We start from the raw sequence: 24,195 nt of genomic DNA on the forward strand, positions 1-24,195 counted from the left end.
GCTGTCATGATTCATGCAGCTATTATTTCATCCAAATGAAAAATGGAGAACAGATAAGCAGATCATGGCTTGTCTACAGTGAAAAGAAGGACTGGGTTATTTACTTTGGCCTTTTTGGAAACACAGGAAGGAGCAATCAGCTAAGTGAGCTTAGTGCTTGGAAAAAATCTTTCATTCCTTTAGAGACAGCATGAAAAGTCAGCTGAGTACAAAACATAGAGAGGAAAACAAGAAGAAAAGGGACAAGAAGAGAGGGACACAACCTAGAACAGATAATGGATGTCTATTCTATTAACATTTCTATATCTGTAGGATGGCCCCTGATTTGAAGGCCGCTGCACTAAAAGACTGAATATTTCCTCATTTGTCAAACCGATGCATCACCAGATGCTGGACATTCCTCATTTTAGAGAAGAAAGTGCTTCTGGTTAGAGTTCCAATACAAAAAAACTTTATTCTCGTAATATTAGGACTGCATTCTGATGATGTTACGACTTTATTTTAGTATTTTATGACTTTATAATGTTACAACATTATTCTCATAATGTTATCACTTTATTTTTGTAATAAATAAATAAAAATCAATAGCCTGACCACAATACCACTAGATCTTCAGTAACTTTACCGAACATCATTATCAAAATACTTGCAGAATATTATATAGTAAATATGAATTATTTTAGTTAATTTCCCTTTTTCCCAGTAGTAATATAGGCACCATAGAGAGAAACAAGTGCACCCCATGGCTGTGTTTCTATTGGCTGGAATGGTTGCTAGGCAACAATATGATTCCAATCGGTGAGAGCAAAAAAAAGGGTGGGAAAAAAGGCTTGTGAGCAAATTTCTTAAAGATTTCATGTAAAGAGCAGTAAAAGAAGCTTTAAATCTGAGAGCAGAAACAAAGATTTAATGGAGAGAAGATCAGAGAAGAAGAAGGAGTTTTACATGCAAGCAGAGAGAGACGGTGCTCTGAACTAGGCAGGACAAGCCTCCATACGGCGGCACTTCCTGGGTGCCGTGGCGACCAACATCAGGTCAGCTTTTAGTCATCCAGAGATTAAAAATCTGTAAACAGAAATAACGTTTCCTTTGATCCATGTGGAATGTCAGAGGAGACCCGCGCCGAGCCAGAGTCAGGATTTATTATGGTTTCCAGGTTGGTTTGTTCTTTGGAGACGTCCTGCTTTAGCGACGTAACCAGATCCAGGTGTTGATGAGCCAGAACGCCACCGTGGCCGAATACAGCATGACCTCCCGCTTGGAGCGCTCCTTGTTCTCCTCCTCCAGCAGCTGCAGACGCCTGTTCAGCTTTACGATCTGCACGAACACAAGAACAAGAGGCGGACCGTTCACCAACAGAACCAAAACCGGTCCTGGTTTCAGAATGGGTCGATAGAATCATAAACAGAAACCCAGACTCGCCTGGCGTCTCAATGACGAAGCGTCGACTAATCCGGATTCTTCGGGGTTCATATCCAGAGCCAGGTCCAGGTGGGTTCTGTTGGAACCAGAACATCTTTGGTTAAAGTCATGTCATGAGGAGAGCTCTCCACGCAAAGCATTCTGGGATATATCTGCCTCTTCTGAGGCCTTCCTTTTCTTCTCATCCTCTTCGTAGACACTTTTTCTCTTCCGACCCTCGGCCATTTTCAAAGAACGGCGGTGAGAAAGGTGAGCTTCAATGACCGTCTGAAACCGTAGCTCACCACAGATTTACGCCTGAAAGTGCGCATAAAAAGCTAGCTAACGGGACGAGCTCGGAGGCCTTACGTAAACATATCACCAGAATGATTGACAGTTACGTTTTTTACTATTTGCTTTATTTACCTTCGATTAGATTGATTAATATTCAGATAGTCTCCTTTGGTTTGTTGTTTTTGCCATTAGCTCTCTCTGAAGTCAAATGGTCAACCTGTAATTTCTCAATTAAAAATACTTCCCTCTTAAATAATTAACTTCATAAAATGTTAAACATCGTGTGTGTTTGCTGCTTGAGACCTGAAGAGTTCTTCATGTTACGATCTGGCCACCCCTAGATGGGTCGTAACATGAATTGGGGGCTTGTCCCAATTTTTTAACTTGGGTTTTTTTGATTTTCGTGTTTTCTCTCGTTCTGTTTGGTAAGTGACTATAGATTTTTCTGGCAGTTTTAAGGCCAGATTATACTTCTGCATCCGCACACATCAGATGTCGCTTGGGTCTGGTCGTGAACCAGTTTAGCTGGTCTGCTTCTGCAACGTCGGTCTGGAATTTCTAGGGACGCACAGCAGTTTCCCGCTAAAGCGCAGGGGAGCCTATTCGAGAACTCGCGAGAACTTCGGCGGCGCCAACGGGAGTGTTTATCTTCCAAAACAACAACGGCGCGTCTGCAAGATTTCAAGGTCACAGAGATGAATCTAGAGTTGGTAAACATTGAAGAGGAACAGGTTCTGTTAATGGAGTTGGCAAAAAGACAGATTAACCTTTCGTCATAGTTGTCCATCTTAGTTTTTCTCTGGTTTTTAAAACCAGCGCACCCTGGACGACCACACCGACAGCCGGAAAGGCACCAAGGGCCAATCACAGCTGCTTTTTGTCTGTGCACTTCCTCTTGAGGTCAGTGTGGGTTTGCGACCATCTGACACCTCTGCCCAGGGGGCGTGGTCACGCACAGAGACAGATTTGACGGTTGCAGAGGCGATGCGTCAGAAGCATAAATTGGCCTTAATGCTGTACGATTTTTTTGCACTTTTCAGGCTGACTTTCCAGTCGTGCGGGAATTTTTCAATTGGGCCAACTTCCAGCCTGATGGTGCGTGGTGTAGTGAACGGGGGGGTAACGAGGGGCGATCAGCCTCTAACGACCGCCCCCCCATCAGGAATCGTAAGGTCGGGAGAAAATCAAACATGGTTGAAATTCAGGTTTTCTGCAGCAAATCCTTCTGTTGAAGCAGAGCGACAAGCGTTTAAAAGCCAATTTGTTGTTTTTCCTTCCTTGGCTAAAGGAAACTGGTTTGGAGACAACAACGTCCAGATTCTGGCCAAGGAAGACTGATGGTTTGAGAGAGGAGTTAAGGAAGCCATCTTTGTTAACCTGGTCGTCGGCAAATCTCTCAGCGGGCAAACAAGGATTCTTCTTCTTCTTCTTCTTCCTCTCAGATGTAAACCCAGCACCATGGCGGGGGGCAATGAGTGAAATGGAGTTCTTCCTGTCAAACTGCCAGATCGTAGTAGCCACGTTAGCTCAGCCATGTCTTTGTCCAAATACGTCGTCTCCTTTTCTTTTTAGGGCTTTCAGCACTAAATTGCCCAAATATCCAAGGCAGCGCGTTTCACTCTAGTGAGCTTCATGTTCCTCTGCTACTGGTTTGGGTTCCAGATAGACGAGTCCCAGTAGCGCCATCTCACTGCGGAGCTGAGTCCCACCTGGTTTTTAGACGTACGGAGTGAGCAGGTAGATCGCATCAGAGCGTCGGGTTGCACAGCGTGGGAACAAACATGGTGAGCTGGGAACTTTTAAACCCTGCGGTTTCATCGTACAGTTTCAGCTGTAGCTGCGTGCAACGATTGAAACAATCATACAGTTTATGCCTTAATTATGTGAAAAAGAATAAAGTCAAAAAATAGTGAATAGGAAATAAATCATCAGCAGTGGTGAACTGGCCTTCGCTGGTTATCGTCCAGGAGTTCCAGGACTTGCTGGTAGGCACGGCGCGTCGTGGACTGGATGTAGGACAGAAACCCTGCGGCTGTAAACAGGTTGATGTTTGCGTCTTCTGGAGAGCAGAGGGGGGGGCACAGGCGGACCGGAGGCGCAGAAGGGGAGGGGGACGCACTACCAGGGGAGGGAGTTAGAAGATACAGCAAATCAAAAAAAATGATGAAGGAAGGTTCTTCATTAAACCAACTGGGGTTTAATCAGGTGTTCCTACCTGACATCCCCCCTGCTGATGTGAGCGCTGTGACGACCAGATGTGTTCTCAATGGCGCTGCGTTCCCTCCGGGAGCGGCTGTTAGAACTGACCTGTAAACGGAGAGAAAGACGCATCAGGTTGGCGTTTCAGAAAACATCTGCTGGACCTTTGAGAAGCTGCAGCTCTTCTTTTCTGATTACACCACTCCAGCAGATGAAGAACGTATCTTAGATCCTCCATGTAATGCTACGTTCACACCGCACGCGATTTCAGCATCAAAAAGCGCCTGCTGCTTCATTTTTTTCCCCCTTGTACACATAAAGGTCAGAGACGCCTCAGGAGCATCAAAGGCGTCCAGTAAAGTGTCATGATTTGTAGCTGTAGTTTTGTAAAGCTAGAACTTTTTAACCTGTATTTAAAACTTTTTGTTTTCTCACAGATAAAACATCTAATGTGTCGTTTTATCCTTTTCAGAGGATAACATCAGGTTTTCGGAAAAGAACCGTAACTCGTCGCAGCGAGCCGTTCACTAAATGGAAAAATACAATCATATTTATGACGTGGAAACAATTTTAAGACCTAGCCGGATTTAAGACATTTTAATCCATATGATGAACCTAGTTTGATATTGAATGATTCTATGACTTTAAAGGAATAGTACACCCAAAACATGATTAGCCTTCATTTTCTACTCACCCCCATGCTGAACAACACTCTGGAGTACTTTTTTGATATCTCAAATGCATCTGGAGATCTGGGAGGCTTCTTGCTGTCTGCTGACATTCAAATAATGGAGGTCTATGGCGCCCGAGGCAGAAAGGTCCATAAAAGTCCACAAAAAACGTGTCAATATTCCTCCATACTGCTCGTCCAATGTATTCCAAGTGTCCTGAGTGGGTAGCATCCAGAATTTACTCGAAACGAAGTCATTTAGAATGTTTTTAGAGCATAAACAGTAGTGTATAGGATTGCCTAAAAGCGCGTTCACGAGTCTACGGAAACCGCGGCAGACCAAACCAGATGAAAGTGCGCATTCAGCGTCTGCTCTGCCGATAATGCAAGCGTAGAAGAAGAAATGTGCTGTTTACCTGTGCAAAGAAAGAAACAACGAAAGAAAAATGTCTGAGGACTTCAGTGTTGAGGAAGAGCATGAGTTCTTTGCCGAGCTGAATGCGCACTTTCATCTGGTTTGGTCTGCCGCGGTTTCCGTAGAGTCGTGAACGCGCTTTTAGGAAATCCTTTACACTACTGTTTATGCTCTAAAAACATTCTAAATGACTGCGTTTCGGGTAAATTCTGGACGCTACCCACTCAGGACACTTGGAATACATTGGACGAGCAGTATGGAGGAATATTGACACGTTTTTTGTGGACTTTTATGGACCTTTCTGCCTCGGGCGCCATAGACCTCCATTATTTGAATGTCAGCAGACAGCAAGAAGCCTCCCAGATCTCCAGATGCATTTGAGATATCAAAAAAGTACTCCAGAGTGTTGTTCAGCATGGGGGTGAGTAGAAAATGAAGGCTAATCATGTTTTGGGTGTACTATTCCTTTAAGGATCTGTGGGATCCCTTGGGTGCAGAATCCTTTTCTGTCGCCCTGATCATCATAACCAGAAGTGAATATTTATAAATTTTTTACCTCTTTCTGATCATCTGCTAAAATGAGTCACACAATTATTTATATCCTATATTATCTTTAATAAGCGTAATAATTTTCCTCTGCACTAGTGATTGGTATTAGCCTTCTTTCATTTATCTTATTGGCTAAACAGTTTTGACCTTTAAGTTTTCCGTATTTATCGGAGAGTTTTGTTCTGTCGGTCATTGATGGGGTCCAGCAGTGGCACCCTGTCCTGGTCCTCTGGGTCCAGGCTCCTCTATTTTCCATAGACAATAAAGCAAAGTGCTCCATGTTTGTACTCACAGCCTGGCTGGGATTACTCTGGGAGTTGGCAGTCTGGTTTGTTTCCAGGGAGTCCAGAGGCTGTTCTGTCAGGGTGAGGACACGCGGTGGAGCCTTCATGTTCAGGAGGTCCACAGACGGAACCGACTGGATAAGATCCAGGTCTCTGGGTTGAACAAACCTGGATTCTCCTTCATCGCCTGAAAGCAAAACACAGAATTAAAGGACGTTTCCTTTCTGCCGTTCCTGGCCCCCACTGATGATGGAGAAGCACTTTATGCTGAGATGATGCAAACCTGCAACGACGATTCTTTCAGGAACCTGCATCAGAGTTGTGTGCAGCAGCGGCGGCGGCTGAACAGGAATGGGCCCCGTGCCGCTCTCAGGGGCCACCTTGAGGGTCTCAGGTATCCGCATGCGCTGAGAGATGCCCTCTGTGTACTCCAGCTCATAATGGATGCGGTTTATCTGCGCCACCTCTGCAGGCGGGGTAAAACTTGGCGCACTCATCCAACCTGCAGCCAAACGGATGGAACAGCGATTTATGAATAAATTCACCAAAAGAATAAAAAACATTTAAAATCAAGTCAGAGAGATTTATGGAGCAAACAAAACTCATTTAACTCCAACAACATCTCAGTGGCAACAAGACAGGCAGACTTTCCCGCAGCAGGACAGTGACTGCGTTCTCACAACACACCTACTCAGAATTAGAGCCTCAACAATTAATAGGCTGCCCCATTTAAGCGCCGGGCAAAAAATGCAGCGGATATAAAAATTCTATTTTTGATGCAAAACGGCTGAAAGAAACTTTGGCTGCACTCATTCTGCTCCTCTGCCCCTCGCTCCCTTAGCGCTGAGCCGCTCCGTGCTGCTGTAGGTACCAGACTGCTCGGGACCCCGCCCCTTCTTATGATGTCATCATATGGCAACCCCACTCATTGCCACGGACGAACGAGTGCTCACCTTTGGAATGGGGGACGTTTGGTTTCTTTAGTCACCTGCAATTCCCCCCTTTCAGAGACATAGACAGGTATGGGGCATTGCAGGCTAACAAAGAAGCCAAACGACCCCCATTCCAAAGGGGGGGACCCGTTCATCCGTTTCTATTTGCATGTTTTCTAAATAAAAACCAGGCTTTGTTGGGCTGCTGGATAAAACCTGGAACTAAACGCTATTTCCAGGGTTGTCAACTGACTCAAACATCTCAGCGTCTTCACACACTCTTATTCCACATTCCCAATTTCGGTTATCTAACACCTGATTGGTCGCCCTGCACATTAAGGCGAAGCAAATCGATTACAGAGACTCGATTCGTGTTAACCCCGCCCCCTAACTTTGATGGGTGAGTTTGACAGATTCTTTTAATGGTTTCGATGCACTGCGACACAGGACCATGAAATAATTAAATGCACACTGAAATGATTATATATATTTTTTTAATAAAATGAAGACGTATTTTATTAAATTAATGACACATTTATATATTAAATTACTTTATTCATTTAATGAATTCCACATTTAATTAATTGTTTATCGCTGTATTTATTTATTTAATTGTGGCACTTTATATTAGTGACGTGGTTTTAATTAATTAATGACACACTTATTTATTTATTTAATGCTGTATTTATTTATTTAATTTTGGCACTATTTATCCTCCATACTTGAGTTCAGGTTTGCCTTTCTAACCCATAGAAGCTCCAGAAAAAGAACCATTTTATTTTTCAAAATGTGTTCTGCACATCCAGAGAGGATGTGCAGAACAACTCAGTGATCCAGGATTCATAGAGAACCAAAGGATTTTATCATTTCTTATCTTATTAATCTATCCTTATTTTGGTCCACTAAATATGTTAACTTAATTTCTATCACATTTTCCAAATGAAACATCAAGAAAAGTGCTGTATTGTGTCATGGTGAGTTTTTATAAAACCTACAGCCTCCTAGAAGGTCTGAATTGTTAAGCTGTTTTGACAATTGTAAGAAAATCTAATAAATTAATGAATGAAGTTTTTTAATCCTTAGCCTATTACCAAATATTCATACACAGTGAAGTTTGCATAGTAATCGATTGCACTGGTTCCTATATTAGTGCCAGATTCCTTTGGTTATTTTACTCAAACTGCAGAGAATAATTAATAAACAAAGTTGCTTACAGTATATTTAATATGCAAGTATTTTAGTAGGGCCTATTCTTCTTTACTTAACTTCTCTAAAAATCACCAGAATAGAGAAAATAATGGATATTATGAGAAAAATGTTCCACATAACTTCAGATCACTTGTTGTTATTCAGTAACATTAAATCTGCTATAAAAATCCCACATTCTGACACTTTGCTTCAGTTAAATCCTCTGAAAACCTCCAACCTATAGCTGCTCCTGTCCTCAGAGCCTTTTGATCGAACCCTGAAAGTCTAAACTATTTCAAAATCTCACCCCAAGGTTTGCTGAAAAGTTGGCAGCCCTGTGTTCGTGACATTTTGAATTGAAAAAGCTTCCTGGATGGGAAGAGAAATGTCTTCAAACTTGGAAACAACGTCCAGTGGATTGTTTTTTTACTTTTTTTTTGGAATGACTATGACCTGGATGACTGAGAATCTTCCCCAGTGTGGTTTGGACCCTCTCTGATTGGACCAAACTCACATCAAAGGGCCAGCATGGTACACCCACCAGCTCATCTTTTAAAGTCATTCTTTATTTATCTAGTTATTACACCTTATATTAAACTGTGATGATCAACAATTGAAAGAGTGTTCATTCATATTTCTATAAATGATGCTCAATATTAGCAGGCAAGATGACGTCATGCCTGCAGGTGTTGCATTTACCACTGCAGCTAATTTAAAGAGGGTTGCTCTCCCTACAAACAGTCCACTGGACAGGCTGCCCGGAGCCGCAGTAGCATCCTCGGACGCCCGCTGCTTTACCTCCTGTGCTTCATTAACTGTAGATGAAAAACAGCCTTTTTTTTCCAACAAGAGGAGTTACATAACAGCGACATGACTGGCTCTGATGCTGACACGCGGCTTCAATGTCACAGAATGAACGACGCCGCCATGTTCAGCCTGAATGGAAGGCTAATATCAAGCTAATTATTTATAGCGGCTAATGCTTTGGCTAACATTAGCCAAGCTTAAACGGTGTCGAGAAGCGCGGCAAACACACAGCTGAGTTTACTTACCTAGGGTGGAAGTCCGGGGTCTAAAATGTCATCTCCAAGAAGTGTTTACTTCCGTTAGGTGAAGAGCTTTAACCGCAGATGACCAGAAAGAGGAGGCGACAGCTCCGAGTGGAGGGAGCGCTTCCTAACATCCTCGAGCGAATGACGGTGGGGGGCGGGGCTTGGGGAATTCTATCGCTCCGAACGCCGAGCCGCTAACCGGCGGTGCACAGCTTGCAAAAGGAACGCACAACACAACAGTAGTTTAGTGAAATTAACAGCCGCCTCCTAAAGGAAATCACCTGTTTCGTTTTATTTAAATGAGTAACATGCAGAAACTACGGAAGAGGAATAGTTTCACTGAAAAAATAAAAAGGGTTAACTGATTTTTACATTTTATTTCAGTATATTATGAGGAAAAGTCAGAATTCTGACTTTTTTCTTGGAATTCTGGCTTATGATAATATTATTATTATATATAGGCCGATATAAAAATAAGCAGGACTGCTCAGTGACATGGTGGGTAGCACTGCTTCCTTGCAGCAAGAAGGTTCTGGTTTCGATTCTCGATCCGGAGTCATTCTGCATGAAGTTTGCATGTTCTCGCTGAGCATGCGTGGGTTCTCTCTGGGTACTCCGGCTTCCCTCCACAGTCCCAAATTAGCTTCTCTAAATTCTCCTTAGGTGTGAGTATGCATATCTCCAGCTGTCTGTGTTGTAGACAGCTGGTGATAGGCACCAGCACCCCTCACGATATTTAGACATCTAACATGTCTGGTAATGCATATATATATATATATATATATATATATATATATATATATATATATATATATATATATATATATAATGTGTGTGTGTGTGTGTGTGTAGGTGTCAAATGATTGAGTTGTTTTTTTTCTGTCAATAAAGCATGCAATTTATTTCATCACATGACTTTTTCAAATGAGAAATATAACAAACGCTACAGGAGTGACAGCATCATCCACTTAATAAAGAATTCCTGCATTAACATTTCTCAGTGAATCACTTTCTATTTCCTCTACTTTCTATTTTCTAACGTTAGACCCACTGTCAGTGGCTAACTCAGTCAATGTCTTCCAGTCAGTCTGAGATAGCCAGACTAATGTTTGTCTACAGACTATACTATAGGATCCATCGGCTATAGATGGATTTATTGGTTAGGTAATCCACTGACTGGGAAATTACCTGAGGGACGTCTTCCTGCAGACAGAAAACTGCTGGTTTTAGCAGCCAAATGCTGCACAGGGAGGCATTTGACTGGAAATCTCTGTGGGAGTGGGGAGTACAAATATGGCGGATGGTGGCTTCACTTTTTTCGAGAAATCAGCAATCTAGTGAATAATTAGAGATCAGTGGCATGTGTATTGTCCATGGGTATGCTGGTCTGCCTACAGAAGCACAGAAGATAAGGATAACACGCTCATTAAAGAATAGAAAAAATACAGCGGAGTGCATTGTTTTGGACTATAAGTGAGCCTCAAAGCCAAAGTCACACACCTTTGATCTAAAAGAAAAAAACGTTATCTTACCACAGCTAAAGATTAAATCTGACTGTCATTTCTAAATAATTGTTGAAGTTTTATTTTTAGGTAAAATAGGAAATTGGTCCAAGGGCCAAATAAGTAACAGTCTCCTCTGTTAGTGAATATCATTATAAGATATTGATTTAGATTTAAATGGCAACTCAAACTAGCGATGGTGGCTGCGTTCTAATTCATGGGCTCCGTCCTCCAAGGACGCGGTCTACCTAGAATAGATCCTTCAAAGTTCTTGAAAATAAGGAAATCGGAAGAGTTTTGGCTGTGAACTCAAACATGTCTACCCTTCTGCGGCTTTCAAGGATTTCACCGATACGCTCTGTCGCTTAGTAACCGTGACAGATGACACACAAAGCAGGAAAAGAATGAAAACTGAACTTTTCAAAACTGTTTCTTAATATTTGTTCTTTTTTTATTGTAAAGTGAACAAAGACTACACTGAAGAGGATCCAGAGTGGAATAAAGGTGCCAACCACCAGGAGCAGGAACTAATAAAAGCAGTCAGTTAAATAACATGCTGTTGTCATTTTGAACATCTCTGATGTTGCTGTTGATGCTATTTGTTGATGTTGCTGCTATTTTCAAATATCCATTACTGTAAAAATGTCCAATTGGTTAATTATTCTCCAGCTGAACAGTTTGATATTGTTAAAACACTTTACAGTACATGATTTTATTGTTTATATTTTAACTCTACACTATTGTTATTCTTAGACATTTTTCTAAGGTCCACATTTGTGTGACAGTTTTCAATATTCCCCATTGTGGGACAATAAAGAGATTTTCTATTCTATTCTATTCTATTCTATTCTATTCTATTCTATTCTATTCTATTCTACAAAAGGAGTAGAAAGATATAAATAAATCAAAACAATGTATGTGTAAAAATATATCTGCAAAATCTCTTATATTCAACCACAAGAAATAGTTAGTTAAGCAAATTCTGCAAAATATATAAAAAAAATTTTGTAATGTTACAACTTAATTCTCAAAATAAAAAATAAAAATCTCTAACCTGTGGGATTTCTCTGCAGTTTAACAAGTTTTTGTTTTCGAACAAAAACTACAACTCCCATGATTCCATTGGCGCGCATGCGCAGTCGGTCTGGGCCATTATTTTGTCCTGAAGCGTAAAATGAACAACAGGCTAAGCGTTCCTTGAAATGAATTAAATATTAATTCACGGAAATATTTTTTTTTCTCCGTCTTTCCTCCAGAGACCCTCTGATGGAGCGGGTCGCTCAGTAGCGGGCCAGCTCGGTCCTCCGTTGGACTCGAAGGCCGAAAACGCTGCGCGGGGTGACAGCCCCGTTACAGGCAGGCGGGCAGCGGTTAGGGTGTTTATCGGCTCGGCTAGCCGCTCTGCTAGCTTCCTACACAGCGGGAAGGGGAGAGGAGGGCAGCTAAGTCTGGAGTGACGGAGCGGAGACTGGCTCTGTCCAGCCGGCAGAAGCGATGGCTCACCTTGGAGACCTGCAGAACCAGGTACCGAACCCCTGACAGCCACTTAGCCCGGGTTAATGCCTGGCTGCTGGGGGTGGGGGGGGGCTTTAAACTAATGTTTACTACATTCATCATTTACCTTTATAGATTTAACTAAAAACATTACAATATAGATTTATTAATGTGCTGTTTTATATTTAATAGTCCTCTTTGTTATTAAAAATACATCACATGGACAATAATATAATGATAACTAATATTAGGGTTGAAACAGTCAGATTAATTGATTAGTGAAATAATCAACTAGTTTAGTAATAAATTAATCGTTTACTGAAGTATAGAGACTGTAAAACCTGCCTTTAGCTGACAGAGCGAACCACTAAGAGCAGGATTTATACCAAGATTGTGAAAAAGAAATAAATATTTAAGCATTTAAGATGAAAATTATCTTTTCATCTGTCAATCTGCTCTATCCAGAACTCCTGAAGTTGAAAAGTTTTAGTTTTTCACCTGGTTTAATTTGGGAAAAAGTCTTCTTTCAGGAACCTTTGGCTATGTGATTATTAATCGATTAATCAAAAAATAACCAACAAATCAATTTGCAGACTAATTTTTAGTTACGGCTGTAACTAATACTGTTATATATTTAAATGGATGCATATAAAACAGGAAATTAGAAAACCCTTTCATTATCTGTAGAACAACATAGTAATATCTGGAGTTTAATGTGATGGTAATAGTTTTTTTGCTTTTTATGTTAATCGGAGAACAAACTCAAACACACATATAGATTAAAACATGAGCAGTTTTCTAATGATGGAGGAGATTCTCAGACCTGACTGTCTCAAGCAGAACACCAAACTGGACCCTGAGGAGTACTTCACCAAGCAGGAGCGAATAGGAAAGGGTTCATTTGGAGAGGTTTACAAGGGCATCAACAACCGCACCAAGGAGGTGGTGGCCATTAAAATCATCGACCTGGAGGAAGCTGAGGATGAGATCGAAGACATTCAGCAGGAGATCACAGTCCTGAGCCAATGTGACAGTCCGTTTGTTACCAAGTATTATGGATCATACCTGAAGGTGAGAAAGTTAAAAAGAAAACAACAATGATGGGTGATCTACATAAAAGTACGACAGAGTATTAGGGCATGGTATTTTTTTTATTTTGAGAATAAAGTTGTAACTTTACGAGAATAAAGTCGTAAAATCACGAGAATAAAGTCATCAAACAACAACCCGTTTGAGAAAGAAAGCTTGGAGCTCCGCCCAGCAGATGATGGCCGACCAGCTCCACCAATCAGCAACCAGAGTCCACTTTGACATCCTGGCCAGTTTGATGCTGCTGCTAAAAGATTTCCTGATTTGTCAAACCGATGCTAAAGTAGAACTTCCCATGATGCTCCACATTCCTCATTTTAGGGAAGAAAGAGCTTCTTGTAGGAGTTGTCATAAAATACAACTTGTTTCTCATAATTTTAGGACTTTATTCTCTTAATATTACAACTTTATACACGTAATTTTATGACTATTCTTGTTGTGACTTTTTTCTCGTAATATTACGACAATTGTTGCAATTTTACGACTTTATTCTCATAATTTTACGACTTTATTCTCGTCATTTTATGACTTTATTCTCATAATTTTGACTATTGTCATTGCAACTTTATTCTCGTAATTTTATGACTATTCTCTTTGCAACTTTATTCTCGTAATATTACGATTTTATTCTTGTAGTTTTACGACTTAATTCTTGTAGTTTTACAACCTTATTCTCGTAATGTTACGACTTTATGCTGTAGTTTTACGACCTTATTCCCGTCATTTTTTTACTTTATTTTCGTAATTTTGACTATTGTCGTTGCAGCTTTATTCTTGTAATTTTATGACTATTCTCCTTGCGACGTTATTCTCGTAATGTTACAACTTTATTCTTGTAATTTTACGACCTCATTCCGTAATGTTACGACTTAATTCTCTAGTCCAGCAGAAATACTTCCCATAATCAGGACTGAAGTATTGTTGGAACAAAGACAGAAAGTTAGATGCATTCCACCTCAAAATAGAGGAAATAGCGAAAATTCAACATTTTTCAGGGAAGGATATATTCGTAGCTAAATGCGTTTTCCTGAATCTTTTTTCCCAGCGTTTTATTGTCATTCCACTTTCACAAGTACAGAGCAACGAAATGAACTCTCTGCATTTAACCCCTCCCCCTGGGGAGCAGTGGGCTGCCATTGTGCGGCGCCCGGGTAGCAGGGTGGGGTTAAGAGTATTTACTCAGGACCCAGAGTGGCAGTCTGTGGGAGTCGAACTCAGAACCTCAGGATTCCAGCTCTATGCCGTAACCAGTAGGCCGCCGCTCCCTAAAGCAGGCGTTAGCGTGAAGCGTCTCTCCTAAGGACCCACACTGGCAGCTCATTCACCGCCAGCTGGGATACGGTTGTCTTACCTCTGGAGCCACTATCTACATCACCATAAATCATCACTATATAAATATTTATATTAGACAGTTGTGTGTTTGGTTGTTGGTGAAAGTGACCCTCCGGTTCACCGTTTGTCTCCCCAGGGGACCAAGCTGTGGATCATCATGGAGTATTTAGGTGGAGGATCTGCTCTGGATCTGGTAACCAGCTCTCTACCGTTTATGTTGCACTGCAGCCACACCAAAAAAAAAAAAAAACAATGAATCCAAACCTTTTTTGTCTTTGCCGCTTCAGCTCCGCCCAGGACCTCTGGAAGAAACCTACATCGCCACCATACTGCGGGAAATTCTGAAAGGCCTGGAGTATCTGCACTCTGAGAGGAAGATCCACAGAGACATTAAAGGTAAACGCCTCTTTCAGGCGGTGATGTGTGACGACAGCGTGGCGCCCGCTGAGCTTCAGCTACATGCTAGCCTCACACCCAGACATGCAGTTACGCTGCTCTGGGTTTTGTTTTGTTTTTTCTCGGTGTGTGGAGCTGTGAGGTCACAGGATTCTGCAGCTGCTAAACAAATCCTCATCTTTAATATTTATTTCCTGCTTTTTGTTTGAGTATTTCTGTCTATACTTTTTTTTTGTAAATGGTTTCTTTCCTTTCTCATGGTGGTAAAAATCCCTCAGTATGAAAAACTAAAGATTTTATTACATTTTTATATTTATTTTGTATTTTGAGGAGAATAAAGATTGAGCTTTATTTAAAAGTTGAGACTAGATTAGTAGATTAGTCCTGCAGCTTTTCTCTGTAGCAAAAGAGAAAGAAGTGGATTATTTGGGTTCATCTAAACCTCATTAGTGGATTATGAAACGAGATCTGAGCGCTGGTGAAGATTCTTAGTCATCCAGGTCGTAGTCATTTCAAAAAATCAATCCACTGGACTTTGTTTCCAAGTTTGAAGACGTTTCTCTTCCATCCAGGAAGATTTTTCAATTCAAAATGTCAGAAATAGCGTTTAGTTCCAGGTTTTATCCAGCAGCCCAACAAAGCCTGGTTTTAGTTAGCCCTGGCTGCCGCAGACAGGCTAACGTTAGCCCATCTGCTGTTAGCCTCAGAGCTCCGCTGGTCGCCACGCTCCTTTCAACTTCGGAAATATTTTTTAAAATTACGCACTAAATCAATAAATGGTCCATATAGGGATGCACGATATTGGGATTTTGGCCGATATCCGATATGCCGATATTTTAAAACTCATGTAGCCGATAACCGATATCGATACCGATGTTAAAGCTGGACAAAAATAAGTAGTCATTGAAAATAGCAGTTTTGTTATCCATTTCTGACACTTTGAAAAATAATAAACTGAAATATATTTTCATATGCTGATATCAAATAGATTTTAAAAAACGCGGTATCGATCTATTTTACTTTCAAAATCTGGTGAAATTTCATCGTTCTGTTACAAACTCTCGTGATATTTTGCAAATTCTTGTGAGATTTTGTTAGTAAAATAGATCGATATCGCGTCAATATATCAACATATAAAAATAGGGCAACATTTGGTGAATTTTCGGGGGATTTCGTAGCATAACGATGACATATAGCAATATTTCATTAGTAAAAGAGATTGATATGGTGTTTTTAAATGGCAATATATCAAGAAGAAGTAGTATTTAATTTTTTTTAGACTTTAGAAACTCAGAAGCTGATCAAATATCGGGTTAAATATCGGTGGGGTGGCCGATGTCCGATATTCAGTTTTAAGGCCGATACCGATAGGGGGCCCATTATATCCTGCATCCCTAGGTCCATATAGTAAAGCTTAAAGTATAATTTTCTCGCCTCATATGATCTTAAAACTTACTTTTATTGAACAACAGCAACAGAAAAGAGAAGTTTTAACTTAATACTCTGAGCTCTGAGAGCGCTAACCTGTTAGCTGCTGCTGCCGCAGTGCATGCTGGGACAGCTGTCAGTCTGGAGGACGGACAAGTCCGCTCTGATGCATGCTGGGTAAAGAGGGAGGGCTGAGAACATCAGGGGACTTTGTCTGTTGTTGATCTGCTGTTCTAGTGAATTGGAACAGCACTAGGGCTGAGGATGATGACGTTTCACGAGAACACATTGAGAAACGACCACAGCAGTTTAATCAGATCTTTCAGTCAGATTGGTATTATTGGCGCCGTTATGGGAAAAGTAAGCGGTTAGATTAGCTGCTGCTCCTCTGCGCCTGAAAACCAACATCTGAACACGGTTCTGTCTGACTGACGCCTCGTTTCTTCTCCTCAGCCGCCAACGTGCTCCTGTCAGAGCAGGGCGACGTGAAGCTGGCAGACTTCGGAGTTGCTGGACAGCTGACGGACACCCAGATCAAGAGGAACACATTTGTTGGCACGCCTTTCTGGATGGCTCCTGAGGTCATCAAACAGTCTGCGTACGACTTCAAGGTAGAAACACAGACGGGTGATATTAATGCTGCACATGAAGGAGATTTTATGCTATAAATTCATTGACAGATGAATTCAAAATTCATCTGTCAATGAGTAGTAGTAGTCTTTTAACCAGGTTTCGTACGGGTGCTGGAAATCCTTGAAAATGCTTGAATTTTGACGTTGTGTTTTCAAGGTTTGAAAAGTGCTTATATTTTGGATGAATTGCTTGAAATTGTAACTATTTCTTTAGCAACAAATCCCTATCTAACTGAATCGTGTGTTTATTAAATGGAGAAATAAAATGTTGGAGAGCCCGAAAATGAAACCTGCTCGCTTATGTGTGACTGCGATCTGCCAGTCTATTTCCATGCGTGACTCCGCCCCCATGAAACCACTACTTTGTTTACGCTAGCAACTGCTAGCTAGGAATTCACAGGCTAAGTTACTGAGTGACTGAGAGTACGGTGTGATAATGTAATGTTAGTATTGCAGTGTTTCCCCCAAAAAAACAGAAGTTTTAATTCATTGCCAGGCCCAGACCTTAAAGGAATAGTACACCCAAAACATGATTAGCCTTCATTTTCTACTCACCCCCCATGCTGAACAACACTCTGGAGTACTTTTTTGATATCTCAAATGCATCTGGAGATCTGGGAGGCTTCTTGCTGTCTGCTGACATTCAAATAATGGAGGTCTATGGCGCCCGAGGCAGAAAGGTCCATAAAAGTCCACAAAAAACGTGTCAATATTCCTCCATACTGCTCGTCCAATGTATTCCAAGTGTCCTGAGTGGGTAGCATCCAGAATTTACTCGAAACGAAGTCATTTAGAATGTTTTTAGAGCATAAACAGTAGTGTATAGGATTTCCTGAAAGCGTGCGCCGGCGCGTTCATGACGCTACGGAAACCGCGGCAGACCAAACCAGATGAAAGTGCGCATTCAGCTCGGCAAAGAACTCATGCTCTTCCTCAACACTGAAGTCCTCAGACATTTTTCTTTCGTTGTTTCTTTCTTTGCACAGGTAAACAGCACATTTCTTCTTCTACGCTTGCATTATCGGCAGAGCAGAAGCTGAATGCGCACTTTCATCTGGTTTGGTCTGCCGCGGTTTCCGTAGACTCGTGAACGCGCTTTTAGGAAATCCTATACACTACTGTTTATGCTCTAAAAACATTCTAAATGACTTCGTTTCGAGTAAATTCTGGACGCTACCCACTCAGGACACTTGGAATACATTGGACGAGCAGTATGGAGGAATATTGACACGTTTTTTGTGGACTTTTATGGACCTTTCTGCCTCGGGCGCCATAGACCTCCATTATTTGAATGTCAGCAGACAGCAAGAAGCCTCCCAGATCTCCAGATGCATTTGAGATATCAAAAAAGTACTCCAGAGTGTTGTTCAGCATGGGGGTGAGTAGAAAATGAAGGCTAATCATGTTTTGGGTGTACTATTCCTTTAAAACAGCATTGATAACTCTACGGCTGATAATACTGAATTGCGACACCCTCTGGTTGGTTATATTACTACGCTATGGCAGGCAGTCATCCGCGCAAAACTGATTGCGGCCAACACTAAATAATAATTTTGACTATGTATTGGTATGTAATTTATGGTGGTGTAAGGTGCTGGAAAAAGTTTTTAAATGGATCTTGAAAGTGCTTGAAAAGTGCTTGATTTTGACTTTGGAAAAGGTGTACGAACCCTGTTTAACGCATCTCTGAATGTTTTTTTGTCTGAATTCTAGGCGGATATCTGGTCCCTGGGAATAACCGCCATCGAGCTGGCTAAAGGAGAACCGCCCAACTCAGAACTCCACCCCATGAGGGTCCTGTTCCTCATCCCCAAAAACCCTCCCCCCACGCTGGAAGGCCCCTACAGTAAACCCTTTAAAGAGTTTGTGGAGGCCTGCCTAAATAAAGACCCTCGTTTTGTAAGTAGGATAAAGACGCTAATATTCCCAGAATGTTCAGAGATCAGGCGTCCGGATGGTTGAACGCGTTCCTTCTGTCTGTGTTCCTGTTCTGCGCAGAGACCGACCGCTAAAGAGCTCCTGAAGCATAAGTTTATAACACGTCACACCAAGAAGACAAACTATCTGACGGAGCTGATAGACCGTTACCGCCGCTGGAAGTCTGAGGGACACGGGGAGGAGTCCAGCTCTGACGACTCGGACATGTCAGTTCCCCCTGAACGCTTTCATTCAGCATGTCTTTATTCGTTCTGAATGGCAGCAAATTTAAACCCTTCAAAGATTAAAACAGGCTGCTTCCCTCTCTCCATCTTTGATCTCCGTCCTGCAGGGATGCTGATGGCGACGTTGAGCCGACCCCCATGTGGAACTTCCCCACCGTCAAATCTATAAACCAGTTACAGCAGGGCTACCCGCCACCAGATCCAGAGGTGAGACCCCCGACCAGCCGCAGAGGCATCATGGTCGCCGGCTTTCCTACTGACGCCTCTGTCCTCTGTTCAGTCAGGAGATCCTATGAAACGACAGCCCAAGTCCCAGTGCTTGTCTGCTTTGGTAACGCCCATTTTCAGAGAGGTAAGTTCAACTCATCCTGACAACCAAACGGGTTCAGCTCCCAAATCACCTCGTTAACAACGGGTTCTGCTCCCAAATCACCTCGTTAACAACGGGTTCTGCTCCCAAATCACCTCGTTAACAACGGGTTCTGCTCCCAAATCACCTCGTTAACAACGGGTTCTGCTCCCAAATCACCTCGTTAACAACGGGTTCTGCTCCCAAATCACCTCGTTAACAACGGGTTCTGCTCCCAAATCACCTCGTTAACAACGGGTTCTGCTCCCAAATCACCTCGTTAACAACGGGTTCTGCTCCCAAATCACCTCGTTAGCAACGGGTTCTGCTCCCAAATCAACTCGTTAGCAACGGGTTCAGCTCCCAAATCACCTCGTTAGCAACGGGTTCTGCTCCCAAATCACCTCGTTAGCAACGGGTTCTGCTCCCAAATCACCTCGTTAGCAACGGGTTCTGCTCCCAAATCACCTCGTTAGCAACGGGTTCTGCTCCCAAATCACCTCGTTAGCAACGGGTTCTGCTCCCAAATCACCTCGTTAACAACGGGTTCTGCTCCCAAATCACCTCGTTAACAACGGGTTCTGCTCCCAAATCACCTCGTTAACAACGGGTTCTGCTCCCAAATCACCTCGTTAGCAACGGGTTCTGCTCCCAAATCACCTCGTTAGCAACGGGTTCAGCTCCCAAATCACCTCGTTAGCAACGGGTTCTGCTCCCAAATCACCTCGTTAGCAACGGGTTCTGCTCCCAAATCACCTCGTTAGCAACGGGTTCTGCTCCCAAATCACCTCGTTAGCAACGGGTTCTGCTCCCAAATCACCTCGTTAGCAACGGGTTCTGCTCCCAAATCACCTCGTTAGCAACGGGTTCTGCTCCCAAATCACCTCGTTAACAACGGGTTCTGCTCCCAAATCACCTCGTTAGCAACGGGTTCTGCTCCCAAATCACCTCGTTAGCAACGGGTTCTGCTCCCAAATCACCTCGTTAACAACGGGTTCTGCTCCCAAATCACCTCGTTAACAACGGGTTCTGCTCCCAAATCACCTCGTTAGCAACGGGTTCTGCTCCCAAATCACCTCGTTAACAACGGGTTCTTTAAGAACCAGTTTGATAGAACACTATTTCATACAATCTATATAATTAGGGGGTTCCCGCTCCATCTGCCATCAGTTTGGGGTCCTTAGCCTGGAAAACCTTGAAGACCCCTGATTTAAAGAATGTTTTCCCACAGCCTTGGATCATACAGCTGTCTGTGGCTCAGTCTCCATCTCAAATGTTTATAATTAAAAAATGTTCATATGTTAAAAACATAAAGAGATAAAGAAAAGAAAAACGCAGCAATAAACGGCGTGGGATGGTTTCTATGGCGACTGAGGCAGAGAGGTGATTCTCTGAGAGAGAATCACCTCTCAAGGCTAACGTTAGCCCTGGCTGCAGCAGCCGGGGCTAACGTTAGCCTGGCTGCAGCAGCCGGGGCTAACGTTAGCCCGTCTGCAGCAGCCAGTGCTAACGTTAGCCCGTCTGCAGCAGCCAGGGCTAACGTTAGCCCTGGCCGCTGCAGCCAGGCTAACGTTAGCCCGTCTAAAGCAGCCGGGGCTACCGTTAGCCCGTCTAAAGCAGCCAGTGCTAACGTTAGCCCTGGCCGCTGCAGCCAGGCTAACGTTAGTCCGTCTGCAGCAGCCAGTGCTAACGTTAGCCCGTCTAAAGCAGCCAGTGCTAACGTCTGCAGCAGCCGGGGCTAACGTTAGCCTGTCTGCAGCGGCCAGGGCTAACGTTAGCCCGTCTGCAGCGGCCAGGGCTAACGTTAGCCTGTCTGCAGCAGCCGGGGCTAACGTTAGCCCGTCTGCAGCAGCTGGGGCTAACGTTAGCCCGTCTGCAGCGGCCAGTGCTAACGTTAGACCGTCTGCAGCAGCCGGGGCTAACGTTAGCCCGTCTGCAGCAGCCGGGGCTAACGTTAGTCCGTCTGCAGCAGCCACTGCTAACGTTAGACCGTCTGCAGCAGCCGGGGCTAACGTTAGCCTGGCTGCAGCAGCCGGGGCTAACGTTAGCCCGTCTGCAGCAGCCAGTGCTAACGTTAGCCCGTCTGCAGCAGCCAGGGCTAACGTTAGCCCTGGCCGCTGCAGCCAGGCTAACGTTAGCCCGTCTAAAGCAGCCGGGGCTACCGTTAGCCCGTCTAAAGCAGCCAGTGCTAACGTTAGCCCTGGCCGCTGCAGCCAGGCTAACGTTAGTCCGTCTGCAGCAGCCAGTGCTAACGTTAGCCCGTCTAAAGCAGCCAGTGCTAACGTCTGCAGCAGCCGGGGCTAACGTTAGCCTGTCTGCAGCGGCCAGGGCTAACGTTAGCCCGTCTGCAGCGGCCAGGGCTAACGTTAGCCTGTCTGCAGCAGCCGGGGCTAACGTTAGCCCGTCTGCAGCAGCTGGGGCTAACGTTAGCCCGTCTGCAGCGGCCAGTGCTAACGTTAGACCGTCTGCAGCAGCCGGGGCTAACGTTAGCCCGTCTGCAGCAGCCGGGGCTAACGTTAGTCCGTCTGCAGCAGCCACTGCTAACGTTAGACCGTCTGCAGCAGCCGGGGCTAACGTTAGCCTGTCTGCAGCGGCCAGGGCTAACGTTAGCCCGTCTGCAGCGGCCAGGGCTAACGTTAGCCTGTCTGCAGCGGCCGGGGCTAACGTTAGCCCGTCTGCAGCGGCCGGGGCTAACGTTAGCCCGTCTGCAGCGGCCGGGGCTAACGTTAGCCCGTCTGCAGCGGCCGGGGCTAACGTTAGCCCGTCTGCAGCGGCCGGGGCTAACGTTAGCCCGTCTGCAGCAGCTCTCTCTTTGCATAGCCGTGTGTGAAGGACCGCTGGCTCTTATGGAGGTTTTTTTGTTTTATTTGACAAAATATTTATCTCATTTGTGTTTATCTGACTGTGTTCATTATTATTCCTCCACTAAATGAAAAAAGTCATAATTTATTATTATCTTGAGACTATTAATGACAGGAGGTGAAATGCAGCTCCAGACGAGCTTTGAATGTGGTGATGTCATCAGTACGCTTCTGTTCCAATTGACCCAGATTTATTCTGTGTCCCGTTCTCCCTGAGCCCAGACTTTCTTGGGTTCTACTCAAGATCAGACTTGGCGAGGACACGAGTCCGTACTGGTGTTCTAGTGAATTGAGAAATGGCGAGTGGTTTAGGATAAGCTAGACGCCATGACCTATGAGTGACTTAAACTATGGCATACGCAGCCATACATGCTCTAAATTTTCTGACATGCTCGCCATATGTCGACATGCTCCGTTGTACTTCAGCGTGCTCATAACTTATATAAAACGTACCCATAACTTATCCAACATGTTTCAGCGTTTGTTCGTATGTCAGGCATACGCTGGTCTAAATCATTCAGGTGCAACGGGAGCTTTAGGTACGATTTCCTGTCAGATCTGATGCAGAATCGGTGTTTTCTGGCCTTCAATGTTTTTAGTTTGAACAGTTTTGAACTGTTTGGAGCTCAGCAGCTAAAGTTCCTGTTCTTCTCCAAACAGCTAAAGGACAAGCGGCGGGCCAGTGGAGGAGGAGTAGGAGCTATAGAGGAGCTGGAGAATGCCTTCAGCCTGGCAGAGGAGTCCTTTCCAGGCATCTCTGACCGACTCGTCACACACATGATGGAGAGAGTGTGCAGGTGAAGCATCGGCTGCTATGATTGGACGGGGGGTGAAGCTGACGGCCAGCTCTAATCCCGCCTTCTTCTTTCAGGTTTACTTTAAACGGTAACACGACTCCGTCGTCACGGTGAAACCTCCTCTGGATGTAATGTGAGCCAGACTCGGATCAGGACCTCCCACCTGTCGTACCACTGCCGCCTCCCTGTCTACACCCCCCCCAAAAAAAGAGATCTTTTAATTAGTTACAATTAAATATTTTTACAGTTTTTCTTTAAGAACGGAGAGTATTTAACACTAAAGAAGCCATGCCATGTAGAGTGTTGTGTATGCCTGTTAGTGAGAAGAGATCTGCTATAATAAAGTCTATTGAAAACGACTCGTCTTTAACGTGTCGCACTTTGAAACCACTTCCTGTCACCGTGCTCGCTTTCACTCACTTCCACAGAAGGAAATCTGCACTCCTCCATTTTCTCTCTTTTTACATGAAACTCCGGCTTCCGGGCGACTGCCAATGAGCTTCATTGGCTTCCTGTTAAATCTAGAATAGAATTTAAAATCCTCCTTCTCACATATAAAGCCTTAAATGGCCAAGCTCCATCTGATATCAGAGATCTGATTGTTCCTTATGTTCTTAACAGAGCACTTCGCTCTCAATCTGCAGGTTTACTAGTGGTTCCTAGAATTTCTAAAAGTAGAATGGGAGGCAGATCTTTTAGTTATCAGGCTCCTCTCCTGTGGAACCAACTTCCTGAGCTATCTCTATAGTTCTGCTGCTATAGGCTTAGACTGCTGGAGGACATAGGGACCCCTTTTTCATCATTCTGCTTCATTCTATCTCTATTCTCCCACTCTGCAGAATCTGTTAGTTCAATCTCTAACGTTCTGCTCTCTCTGCTTTTTCTCATAGTAGCTTCATCTGGTCTGTTCCTGTTTGGCTGTGACTCCATCCTGGAGAGAAATATCAGCTGTGCTGCTGCCATCAACACCTTTGTTTCTAGATGTTGGAGCTTGGCCTGTTTTCCAGTGTAGTCCTGTTTCTCTGACTGTGACTAACTGGATGTGCTCTCTTCATCCTCTGACATGGGAGCTGGCTCGGAGCTCGTCTGCCTGGCTGTGTGTTTCCTGGACGGGGAGCTGGTGCTGTGGAGCTGGTTGACAGTTGCCTTTTGTATCTATGTTCCTTTTC

General features: G+C 43.7%; 2 protein-coding genes across 2 annotated transcripts; one reads left to right on the top strand and one right to left on the bottom strand.

Moving 5' to 3' along the window:
- Window positions 1–1,099: 1,099 nt before the first annotated feature.
- Window positions 1,100–9,121, bottom strand: mffb (mitochondrial fission factor b). The gene is made up of 7 exons (XM_038275745.1): window positions 8,986–9,121; window positions 6,096–6,316; window positions 5,821–5,999; window positions 3,911–4,002; window positions 3,643–3,813; window positions 1,423–1,498; window positions 1,100–1,317 (listed from the first exon to the last, which is right to left on the bottom strand). The coding sequence occupies exons 2-7, from the start codon at window positions 6,307–6,309 to the stop codon at window positions 1,186–1,188; spliced, it is 864 nt and encodes a 287-aa protein (XP_038131673.1). The 5' UTR covers window positions 6,310–6,316; window positions 8,986–9,121; the 3' UTR covers window positions 1,100–1,185.
- Window positions 9,122–11,624: 2,503 nt separating this feature from the next.
- stk25b (serine/threonine kinase 25b) lies at window positions 11,625–23,385 on the top strand. Its single transcript, XM_038275744.1, has 11 exons — window positions 11,625–12,010; window positions 12,821–13,051; window positions 14,538–14,594; window positions 14,689–14,797; window positions 16,679–16,836; window positions 18,571–18,756; window positions 18,856–19,001; window positions 19,127–19,226; window positions 19,300–19,371; window positions 22,890–23,026; window positions 23,101–23,385. The coding sequence occupies exons 1-11, from the start codon at window positions 11,981–11,983 to the stop codon at window positions 23,138–23,140; spliced, it is 1,266 nt and encodes a 421-aa protein (XP_038131672.1). The 5' UTR covers window positions 11,625–11,980; the 3' UTR covers window positions 23,141–23,385.
- Window positions 23,386–24,195: the final 810 nt, after the last annotated feature.

The sequence above is a fragment of the Cyprinodon tularosa genome, unplaced genomic scaffold, assembly GCF_016077235.1.
Source record: "Cyprinodon tularosa strain WSP-4 unplaced genomic scaffold, ASM1607723v1 ctg977, whole genome shotgun sequence".
Taxonomy (NCBI): Eukaryota; Metazoa; Chordata; class Actinopteri; order Cyprinodontiformes; family Cyprinodontidae; genus Cyprinodon; species Cyprinodon tularosa.